The sequence below is a fragment of the Ascaphus truei genome, chromosome 3 (assembly GCF_040206685.1).
Source record: "Ascaphus truei isolate aAscTru1 chromosome 3, aAscTru1.hap1, whole genome shotgun sequence".
Taxonomy (NCBI): domain Eukaryota; kingdom Metazoa; phylum Chordata; class Amphibia; order Anura; family Ascaphidae; genus Ascaphus; species Ascaphus truei.
Genome location: NC_134485.1, coordinates 387,822,540 through 387,834,730, shown reverse-complemented (window position 1 = coordinate 387,834,730; position 12,191 = coordinate 387,822,540). Strand labels below are relative to the sequence as shown.

Sequence of the window (12,191 nt, the reverse complement as noted above, 5' to 3'; positions counted from 1 at the left end):
CCGGAGTACACTTCACTCTGGTCACTGACCATGCGCCCTTGAAGTGGTTAAAAACCATGAAGGACACAAATCCAAGGTTGACCAGGTGGTATATTGCCCTCCAACCCTTCTCTTTTGATATTCAGCATAGACCTGGAAAGGACCATGGAAATGCTGATTTTTTGTCTAGGGAAGGAGTGGAGGGTCGGGCTTCAGCCGTGTGGGACACTAGCCACACACAAACAGGGAAGGTATGTGACAGAGTGAAGTCAACTCCTATCAGTTACGCCTGGGAGACATATGTCTGAGTGCTTCATCCAGCACTCATAAGGGTTAACTCAGGTGGAAGTTAGGAAATCAGAACTCTTTAGCTGACACCTGAGAGCCAGCAAGGTAGATAAAGGATCATGTGACTGGCAGTAGCTGCCAGAGAGAGAGAGAGAGAGAAGCACACTGCTGCGTGAGCCCTTAGCCAGAGGGATTTCACCAAAGACTACTTCAACTAAAGTAAGGATTATTCATTTGTTTACTGACTGCTTAAAGTACCCTTATGGTTTGGTTCTGGTTTAGCCAGCCAGCCTGCTAGATAGGTCTGCTGTGTTATTAGTCAGTTTTTCTCCCAAAGTGGAGCAGGATTTATTTTGTTAAAGGGACAGTGTACCCGTATGTTATGTTACTGTGGAGAAATAAAGCCACTGAACGTTTTTATTTATCCTGAAACTATACGTGTGGACTGTTCCCTGACCTCGGCTACAGGCCGTCCTGCCACAAATACACACACACACATATAAACATTATATAAACACAAACATATATACACACACACACACACACATATTATATATTCACACACACACACGTATATTATATATACACACGCACACATATTATATATACACACACGCATACCCATTATATATACACACACACACATATATTATATATAACCACACACACAAACATATATATATACACACATATGCATACACTTACTTGCTTTGTGCCTGGTTCTCCGTATGCATGTGCAGGTCCGGTGGGGTGTGCTGGCTTGCAATATAGTGATTTTCGACCGTCAGCTTTATCATCTTATTGCAGTGTATTTGGAACGTTCAGTTCTGTAAAAAAAAAAAAGACACTGATTTAATGACCGTATAGAGATCGTGTATAGCAAAGGTGTGCATGCACATACTAACGCTCTAGTGCACATGTATCTATGGATTTACGTGCTGGATGTTTGCAATAGAGAGAACAGAAGTTAATACAATATTGCACATTATATTTACTTTCCTTAGAAACCTTGTCAAACGTCATTGATAATTTCTTAAAACAGAAAAACAATGCTTTAAGTGCACAACAGATGTACTCAACAGACTGCGCATGCGTGTACTAACACTGTAATGTGCATGTATCAATGCATTTACGAACTGGCTATTCATGTCATAACAAAATATTATATTTACTTTCATTAGAAACCACGCCAAGTTTGCAGATGATACTGGGACAGGCAGCCAGAATTAGCCACAGAAGTAAAATCAAGTTGAGATTGTTTCTGATAACAGTAAGTTTAGATCCCAAAAGGTATATTCAGGTTGGGGGGGGGAGGAGGAGGGGGCATTCCTGTTGATGCTCTTGAAACTCTTGAAACTCAGATGGTGACTCATTGCGAGATTGGGAAGCACAATTATTCACGTTCCCAGTCCCACTTCTTACTCCTACCCTTAACCTTTTGGCATGATCAAGCATACCAACACATGCTGGTAGCAATGATCAATAACCCTGTTTCATCCCTGGGCATAGTGTTGTGCGAACAAAGCAATAATTACTTGACAAAACACATCCAACCATGTTCTTCCATTCATGGCCAGGTGAATTTTTGTAGTATTCATAATTGCGAATTATATAGTCATATATTTCTGATACAGTGGCTTTCTTATTTGCTCTTTCATTAATTGCTAAAAAGATCAGACACGCAAAACTTTATTTTTGGTCTTTTTTAAGCACCTGACATATTGCAAAAATTGTTCCTCTCTCTCTCCCCTGTAAACTTTATCCGTCTCTGTGTGCCCAAAAAGCAAAGTGGGGAAAAAAGTGTACATTTTTTTCATTTTGGACAAGAATACTGCAACAGAAACGCTACAACTCAAATTTGATAACGATTAGAATGCTCAAGGCTCAATAACAATGGATAACTTATAGGCAACAAAATTCACTTTGCCATCTGCTGGATAGGTGAAGAAATACAAATAAACAAATCCTAATTACGTCTGACATCTTCCTGTTAAATACAGGTGGGAATAACAACACAAAGAATTGCCGAGAGTTACATGAGATGTATATTGATTATATCTTTCAAACAAAACTAAAGATTTCCACACTTTTGTTGAGGCAAACCGGAAAAACAAACAGGCCACATCTGTAGTACTCTGCCCTTCCCAGCTCACCAAACTGTTTCAATACCTCTCGACTTCCCTTCTTCTCTTTGATCCTCGATCTCTTTGCAGACATCCTGCTCCTTTTTTTTTTTTTTTAAATGGTAGCCACGCTCAGACCGCGTTATAAGCGGATCCGCATTGTAGGGGGTCGCTCTATAATGGGGTTGAGTTGTACCACTAACACGACTTAATATTATGAAAAAATTGATACATGTATCAATGTATGGTGATACATTGTCAAATAAGCTCTACAGCAAGTTAGGGTTTTTTACTGCTAGCTCCAAAACTTATATGTCTACAGCTAATGGTACAATTCTAAACAGATAGATACTGTATCTATGCAGTAAAACTAAATGATCTTGCTGGTATCTTTTTTTATTGACCCCGAATTAAGGGGGCATTTCTCTAACCGCTTTGGTTTCAGGTCCGGGGACACCCTTCTTCCTGAGATACAGGCCCCATTTGGGGTGCCGGTATCTCCTATGCTTTGGATTCACACGGTCACATGACGTGGGACATTTAAATGACCCTGGACCTCAAATCAATGCAGATCTGCTCCGGATAACCCCTGCTTATCTAGACTAGTACTAAGACACACATTTAAACAATAAAAATGTGTTACTATAGCGGCTATCTGCTATTGTAATGAAGCTGCTATAATGTAAATTTTATTAATAGTGTGTGGGATCAGGGGGTCTCCTGAGCTCAACCGCTTTGATTTTAGCCTCGGGGACCCCCTGCTTCCCGAGATACAGGCCCTGGTATTTAAATCCCCTGGTTATTTCACACGGACGCTTTAAAAATGGCGGCAGTACCGCACCCAATGCCCCATACCATGGCCTATAACTCGGGAATCAGGGGGTCCCTGAGGATGGAATCAAAGCAGTTTAGCACAGGGTCCCCCTGCTTCTCGAGTTTAGAGTTAAAGCTCTTCTTTAGAGTTAAAGCTCAATACAAATTACATTCACTGATTGGAAATCTGCAACATTGCAGATATGCAGAATATTCACCTTATTTCCAAAATGCGAGCTGTCCGACTTATTGAATAAGTGCCTAGGTAAAAACAGCATTACTACTAGATAATATACAATAACCCTAATGTGCTCAATGAAGACTCACAGCATTTCCTGTTGCTGGACATCTTTGTATTACTGTATCTTTACTAAAAGGATATCTGCTTTGTTGCTGCTTTTATTGCATAAATATTTTGAAGAAAAAAAACCACAGTCTTTCATGTATCTCAAATACACACAGAAATGACTAAGTATTACTTTACTGAAAGTGTGTCACTTTTTTGGCTGAGTTCCATGTTCATTGCCACAGAGTAATGCGGAAATCCTATGGTGTGAATCATACTACAGATGGATTTGTGAGGCATAGAAGGGATATATAAAGACAAACCTTAGACAGTTAGAGTCATGTTAGAATCCTTGACACAATCTTAGAACACAACAGAAAAATGAATTGCATCCCATTTATGCTGTTACTGTGCGCAGCCATTTCTTATGCATTTCCAGCTGTACGAGAAAGCAAATTGGAAGAGAAATATAGACAACTTGCTGAGGTAATTATACAATTTTTGAGACCCCTTTAATGATATGTGTGATTTACAGAGGAATTTGTTTGTACAATTCTTAGACATGGGTAGAACATGTATGTTATTTCAGGGCACAATAAAATAAGTAACATAAGAAAGGCTTTTATAAATCTGACAGCATTTTTAAAATACACAAGCAAACACAGTTAGAAATCTTAAAAATTACAATACAACTTAGTTTCATATCCGGGGTTTTGTTATTTAATGTATGACTTTGAAAGCATCAGATGCAATAGAACTTAGAGGTAATTTAATAAAATCACAAAACTGAGGCAGACCCAGTACAGAAAGCAGCATCACGTTTATAAAAAAAAGGGATTGCATTGAAAAGGAAATTACGTTTTTCCTTCTATTAATCTGGTGCAATTCTTTAGATTGTAAACGCTTTGGAGCAGGGACTTCTTTCCTATTGTCAACTTTTATGTATGAAGCGTTTATTCCTATTATCTCATGTGTATTACTGTTGTAAAGCGCGATGTAAGGTACATGGATGATGGTATATAAACAAAGATATACAGAACATACTGTTCACAGGTTTTGCTCCAGCTGTGCGACTTCACTAAATAACCCCCTGAGGCCCAGATCCACAGAAGGTGTTAAGATTTAACTCTTCCTATGAGTCTCCCAGCGCTGGGAACAGCACATTTCCGTATTACCAAATGTTATAGGCATGGTTATGCTGTTCCTGTAGCAGCAGACTTTAAACAGATCAATTAACAGTCACAGAAATGACACTGAGTGCTTCAGTATTTCTTACTTTGCCAGCGCGTGGGTTAAAATTACGTGCCCTAATTTATAAAACCACTATGTATTTAAGACCTATAAAACACACAACTATCCTATATAAGTGATAAGTCCAAAGTGGACTTACCTTGCAGGACATTATCACTTGGACATTTGTTTATGTAAGTGCACTATTCACAGAGATTGGATATATTTTGCACTTACATAGGATAGTTGTGTGTTTTATAAGTCTTAAACACATAGTGGTTTTATACATTAGGGCACGTAATTTTAACCCACGTGCTGGTATTTTTCTTTTATATATTACTTTTTGGAAGGATTTGAATCACCCCTCCCCCCCCCCTCCCCACAATCCAGCAGTGGGATATTTAGTCACTGTTTATATTTAGAAGTTGGCGCTGTGTTTTCTTTATTCATTTCTTACTTTGCAAAGTCATTTATTTATGTTGAATTTGTTTTACATTCATTTTAAGAATGCTTATGCTACACAGGATTATTATTTTTTACATACATTGAGAAAGTAGACCAGATCACTCCATGCTGGTCTTTATCAAAACTGAGTGTTTCATTTTCAGCTCCACACTGAAATGAATAGTCTGTAACCTGTGTTAGGTGGTAGTACACTTTTGGGAAACCCCCTTTAAAGTGATAAGGAACTGTGCCAAATAAAATAATTCATGTCAAACATGCAATTTTGGTTGAAGGTGTGTAGAAGTCTCTAATATAACATTTATTGACAGAAATACCTGAAAAGATTTTACGACCTTAAGACGGAAGGTGTACCAGTGGGCAGGAAAAACAATGGCAATTCTTTCTCTGAAAAACTCAAGCTAATGCAGGAGTTTTTTAGTCTGAATGTGACTGGAAAGATGAATCAGGTGACAATGGAAATGATGGAGAAACCCCGATGTGGTGTAAATGATATCAACAATTACAGTACAAACCCGAAAAGCTCTGCATGGCAAAAAATGGATCTAACATACAGGTAACATTAAATATTCATTACCATAAACCCTCTCCTCCCACAAGCACATCAAGATACTGTATGCACGGGAAGCAAACAGAGAGCTGAAAACAGAACAATAGAGTATGACAGAGGTCCCCAACTCCAGTCTTAAAGACTCCCCCAACAGGTCAGGTTTTCAAGATATCCTGGCTTCGACTTTAGCAGGAGTGGCTAAATCATTCCTTACTTCAGCATAGGTGGCTCAATCAGAGGCTCACTCTATGACTGAGGCACTGATTGAGACACCTGTTATAAAGCAGGGATATCCATAAAACCTGACCTGTTGGGAGGGGTCTTGAGGACTGGAGTTGAGAACCCTGGCATATACTACGTGATAGACGAGTAAACTGAGCAAAAATGTGAGAAAGTATGAGTAAAATGGTATGTCCATAAGTACCTCTCTTTCCCCCACAGTGTATCTGTGATGCAAGTCCTTAGTAAGTTCAGTGTCGTCATGGGTTAATCCTGGTCTCAATCGTGGTCTCAACCCTGGAGTTTCACGACGGTGGCGGTCAGCTTGAATCTTCTGTCTTGAAGAAGACTTCCTAAGGTTTCCTTGAATCTTGGTCCATGAAGACTGTAGGACTTGGATCCAGTTGTCTGCTGCTGGAACCATAGAGGAGGAGGAGGAGATGGGTAGCCGTGCGGGGTGGAATCCCTAGTTTATGAAGAAGGGGGAGTTCTGAGTAGACTTATTCCGTAAGGAATTATGGGCGAACTCTGCCCAGGGGAGCAGATCCGTCCAATCATCTTGGGTGTCGGCGATGAAGCAGCACAGAAACTGCTCTAATGATTTATTGGTTCTCTCCGTCTGGCCATTTGTCTGGAGAAGATACCCGGAGAAGTGCAGTAATATACCAAGCTTTTTAGAAAACGCCCGCCAGAACTTGGATAAAAATTGAGAACCCCTATCGGAGACAATGGTCAAGGGGATCCTGTTTAGATGGAAGATTAAATTAGTGAAAACATATGCTAAAGTGGAAGAATCCGGTAGACCCTTAAGTGGGATGAAATGTGCCTGCCTCAAGAAGTGATCAATGACCACCAAGACTGTGTTCATATCCTGGAAACCAGCAACTCTACAATGAAGTCCATCAATAAATTGTTCCAGGGGCGATCTGGGATGGGAAGCGGACGTAAGAGTCCCTGAGGTTTACTGCGGGGAACTTTGTTTCCATGTATGTGGTGCATGCCTTGACGAACTCCTTAACGTCTCCCTGCATGTTGGGCCACCAGAATATCCGTGCGATCAGATTGGAAGTCCTCTTGGAGCCAGGATATTCGGCAATCTTGGAAGAGTAACCCCACTTCAGGATCTTCTAACGGAATGGTGATGCAGCAAAAAGACGGCTGTCCGGAACCTTCAGACCCTCCGGAATGGTTCTGATCTTGAAGTAGTTTGTCTAGTACATCAAACGTATTTGCAGAAATTATAAATTTAGAGGGAAGAATGGTCTCCAATCTGGCCTCGGTCCTGTCCTCGACTATGAACTGACGGGATAGAGCGTCCGCTATTAGGTTCTTGGAACCGGGTATAAAAGAAATGATGTAGTTAAAACGAGAAACAAAAGAGACCAGTGGGCCTGGCGAGCCTCCAGACGTTGAGCACTCTCCAGATACATGAGATTCTTGTGATCCATTAAAATCATGATTGGACTCTCTGTACTCTCCAATAGATGCCTCCAATGCGAGTTTAATGGCTAATAACTCTCTGTTACTCACATCGTAGTTCTGTTGTGCTGGGGAGATTTTTTTTTTAAAGAACGCACAGGGCTGTAGGTTGGCCGAGGGCCGAGACAGAACGGCGCCGGCTCAGATGTCGGATGCATCCACCTCCAATGTGAACGGGAGTTTAGGATTGGGATGGATCAGATCCGGTGCAGACACAAACGATTTCTTCAAGAGGTTGAAGGCATGAGTAGCTGCATGAGGCAAAGACAAAACATCAGCTCCTTTCTTGTTGAGGGCAGTGATCGGAGCGACAATGGACGAAAAATGATGAATAAATCTCCTATAATAATTGGCAAAACCCAGAAACCTTTGAATACCCTTGAGAGAAGTGGGGAGCAGCCAATCCACAACGGCTTTCAGTTTAGAGGGGTCCATGGAGAACCCAGAATCAGAAATTATGTATCCTAGGAATGAGGTAGAAGTTTGATGAAAGTGACATTTTCCCAATTTAGCGTAGAGGTGGTTCTGACGGAGACGTAGTAGGACCTGCTTGACTTGTTCAATGTGTTCTGGAAGAGATTTAGAGAAAATATATACGATAAGAAAGTATTGAGGAGATCTCTGAATATTTCATTGACGAAATCTTGAAAGACCCAGAAGCATTGCACAAGCCGAATGGCATAACTAGATATTCATAATGGCCATCCATTGTGTTGAAGGCCATCTTCCATTCGTCGCCCTGACGGATCCTTACCAGATTATATGCACCCCGAAGGTCCAATTTGGTGAAGATGAAAGATCTTTGGAGACGGTCGAATAACTCAGATATTAGTGGTAATGAATATCGTTTTGTTATGGTAATTTTGTTTAACCCCCGATAGTCAATGCACAGACGTAGGGTACCATCCTTCTTTTTGACAAAGAAAAATCCTGCCCCAGCCGGTGAAGAAGATTTTCTGATGAATCCTTTCTTAAGGTTCTCCGGAATGTAATCTGACATGGCTTTAGACCCTGGAAGGGACAGCGGATAAGATCGACTCCTGGGAAGGACGGAACCAGGCCGAAGATCTATGGGACAGTTGAAAGACTGATGGTGAAGAAGTACCTCTGTCAGGGTTCTGCTCGCCACAAACCAGGGTCGGACCGCGAGGCTGAGGTGGGGTTGTAAAAGCACCGACCTGAGACCGCGCAGGCTGATCCGGATTGCGCAGTTCGTTGTCGTACATCGCAGGATCAGGATTGGAGAAGACAGCGTCGTCGTTGTAGAAGCCAGGGTCAGGACAGGAGACATCAGGATAAACATTGTTCAGGCAAGAGTTCGGCAACAGGTAGTCAGGAGAGCCCCGCTTCAGCTTAGGAGCGCGGGGTTGGCCTCTGCGCGAGCGACGACCATGGCCCATGGTACCGGTCACAGGAGATGGTAGGCAGACCAGAGTAGCACACCGCTTTGCTGCACGGGTGCACCAGTGCAACAGCGCAAGAGTCCTGAGCGGCTGGGGAATCCTCTGTAACAGCGCAGGAACCAGGACACAGCCTCTCTAGATTAGGGAAAGAGTAGGCCCCAGGAACCAGGAAGCTGAAGATCCACAGGGAAACCTCCGCTACAGTGCAGGAATCAGGAGACTGAAGGGCACGGGGGATACCTTTGCCTCAGTGCAGGAAAGCAGGAAGCTGAAGACATAGGGGATACCTTTGCTTCAGCGCAGGAGAACAAGCGGGAGCTTGAAGGAAGCTGAAGGACGCAGGGCGGAACCTCCGTATCAGCATAGGAGAACAAGCGGCTTGAAGGGAGCTGAAGGACGCAGGGCGGAACCTGGTATCAGTATAGGAGAACAAGCGGCTTGAAGGAAGCTGAAGGACGCAGGGCGGAACCTGGTATCAGCATAGGAGAACAAGCGAGGGCTTGTGGCAAAACAGTAGACATCCAGTTAGGACTATGCTCGGCAGGGAGCATTATGGGAAGACAGTACTTAAAGGCCAGCGGGCCAATCCCCGGAGGTGGGTGTGAAGGTACTGCTCCAATGAGTGAATGCAAGTCTAGGCTGCAGTGATAGGCTGCACAGCTGCAATAGATACCAGAGGGAGTGTGTATTGCTTTGGTGAGTGAAACCAGGCTGCAGCAAACATCAGGAGAGGTGCTCCAGGACTGCACATCTGCAAGGTAAGGCAACCAGTAAACTGCGGAGCGGATTCCTTACAGTACCCCCCCCTTCACGCGAGACCTCCGGGCGAACATGAGCACTCATAGAGTTGGAGGACCGGGAATTGTTGCTGAACAGTCTAGGATTGGGGTTAGAGTCGTACTCCAGAGACTCATGATTAGTCCTTAGTGTACCCCCACCCCCCGGTGAGAACTGTGGCCAGACAGGGCCATCCATGGGCCTTGGGGACATTGAGTTGTTCCTAAAATTCTTTAGGTAGAAAGGGCATCCGTAAACGAGCAGTTCTTTGGTGAGTACAGTTCTAAGAAATAAGAGTAGTAGAAGAAACATCCTTGGTACATGGCTCGCCCCGCAAAATGACTTGGAAATCCAGGGCTGTGAAGAACCAGAGGGTTCCAGAGCAGAAACGGCAGAAGAACAGCTACAGGAAGCCCAGTCTTTAATAAAGGAACCTGAATCTAGGATCAGCGGCCCTGATAGTTGATCGAATACACCAGGAGGAACTTTGTAACAGAAAAAGTCTTGGCTGACCACTGCATGTTGAAATTTGCGAGAAATTTTTCCTCTAGAAGGCTCCCAGGTAATGGTTAGTAAGGGTATAGGCTGGTTGGAAGCATCTCCCGGTATTGGTATGGAAGGTGACAAGGCAAGCAGTAAACCCGGCATAGGGACCGAAATCTTGGGATACGTACAGAGTATTTCCAACTGAGAGGAAATAACAGGGGCAACCGAAAATTCCGAGGGACAAAACCATGGTTTAGCAGGGGCAGAGAAGCAAACAACAGTAGAGCTCTCCAATACTGGGAAATCTTCATTGGGAGATAGTATTGTCAGTGAATCAGGAATAGTCCTTGGGATCTTCAAATCAGTAGCTTGAGAAAAAGGCAGAGCCAGGGTAGTGGTGGGAGGGAAGCTAACATCAGAATCTGAAGTCTGTACCTCAGTGACAGGGCCTTGAGAATCAACAAGCAGCAAGTATGAACTATGAAAACTCTTAATGACAGGCACCTTAGGAGTACAAGTAGTCTTCTCCGAAACTGCAATGGCCCTAACCACAGGGGTACCTAACCTGACAAAAACATGAATTGGTGTGTTTTCTAGTGCAAAATCTCTGCTCACAGGACTCCTAACCGATAGTGAGGGTGTCTGGGTTTGATTAGAGAAAAAATCAGATGTATTGATAAGTGACTTAGAAACAATTACTGAGGTTCTAGATTTGCTGGACATGTGAGAAAAAATACCCTTTAAGACAGGAGCTTTAATTTCTTCCCAGAGTAACCCATGTTTGCTGGGACATAATTAGACACAGTACTGAGGGGCTGGATTTCAGCAAAGGCAGGACAGCTAAATAGCTCAGATTTAAACCCCAGGACTTGTAATATATGCATGGTGACCTCAGACAGTACTAAGGAAGTGACCACAGATATGCTGATCCCTGGAGAATTAGCCTGGAGAGAGAAATCAGGGGGACCCCCAGACAGGATACTCCTTGTAGGAAGAGCTTCAGAATCAGAAGGAGAATCATTACCTCTCAGAGTCTCAAAACTAGAAAGACACAATTCAGCGAAAAGGGAAAGAGTGTGCAAGCTTTTTACTAATCTAAATGGAAAAGCGTCACTTTTGGGAGAAAACCGTGCGTCAGCAAACATTCCTGGGAACATAATATGAACCCCAGGAGAGGCATACAGACTACTGTATGCTTTTAACCCTAAGCTTAAAGAGGAGGAGAACTCAGACAGTACACGGGGGTGAATCATAACTGTACTGGTCTCTGAAGTAGGCATTTGGTAAGGAATGTCTGGGAAACCAGAAATTACTGCAGACTCCATAATGTGGGAACTATGCGCTGAAGCAGGGATCACCGCTATGTGGGCGACAGGCTGGTTCAGTGAAATACCCGCGAGAAGGAACTCTGCGAGCAAGCTTAGGGGAAAACCTGACTCCTGAATACATTTATCATGAACCAGAACTTTAGCCGAAGTCTCCGGAGACAAAACTGCGGAAACTTGAGCTGAAGCAGGGGATTTATAGCAAAGAATATCTAGGGACTCCGTACGGTTATGGGAATCCCTCAATGCAACCTCTGCTGTCTGACTTGTGGACTCATTCTCTGAGGCTAAAACGAAGGCATTAACTTGGAGGCAGCAAGAATTTACAGGGGTTAATGCAGACAGTGCCTGAGAGTAAAACACAGGAAATTTTTTCTCTGTATTAGGAGAGACAAGGGATCTCTCCTCTGGAGCTAGGGGCGTGACCGTGGCTGGCAGAGAACAGGGAATTATCAAAGGAGACTCAGAGAGCTGCCCCTCAGGGGTTAATACAGAAATGACCCTGGGAACAGAACTTAGGGATTCTTTCTCTGACGGGGAAAGCGCACAGGACTGCCTAGCAGAGTTTAAAGCTGGAAAACCCTCAAGAGCTGGAGTGACAGATTCGGAGTTAGAAATAGGGGAACAAAGGGACTTATTCTCTGATACAAGAACATTAGTGCTGGGTAGAGCAACATATGTATTCTCCAGGGGGACCTCACAGGACTGATCGGCAGGGGTTAACGAAAACATATCATTGGTGTCAGGGAACCCGGCCATACACTCAGGGCA

At 43.3% G+C, this 12,191-nt stretch overlaps 1 protein-coding gene across 3 annotated transcripts in view; it reads left to right on the top strand.

Annotated features, from left to right (window-relative positions):
• Positions 1-3,763: 3,763 nt before the first annotated feature.
• The window catches only part of LOC142490304 (matrix metalloproteinase-18-like), a 108,527-nt gene continuing 100,099 nt past the window's right edge, over positions 3,764-12,191 (top strand). For all 3 annotated transcript variants that reach the window (XR_012800026.1, XM_075592414.1, XM_075592413.1), the window contains exons 1-2: positions 3,764-3,975; positions 5,493-5,737. Coding sequence is in view for 2 of the 3 variants with exons in the window: in XM_075592414.1 (XP_075448529.1) it covers positions 3,871-3,975; positions 5,493-5,737 (350 nt within the window). In the remaining variant the exon portion in view is untranslated. The remainder of the gene's footprint in view (positions 3,976-5,492; positions 5,738-12,191) is intronic.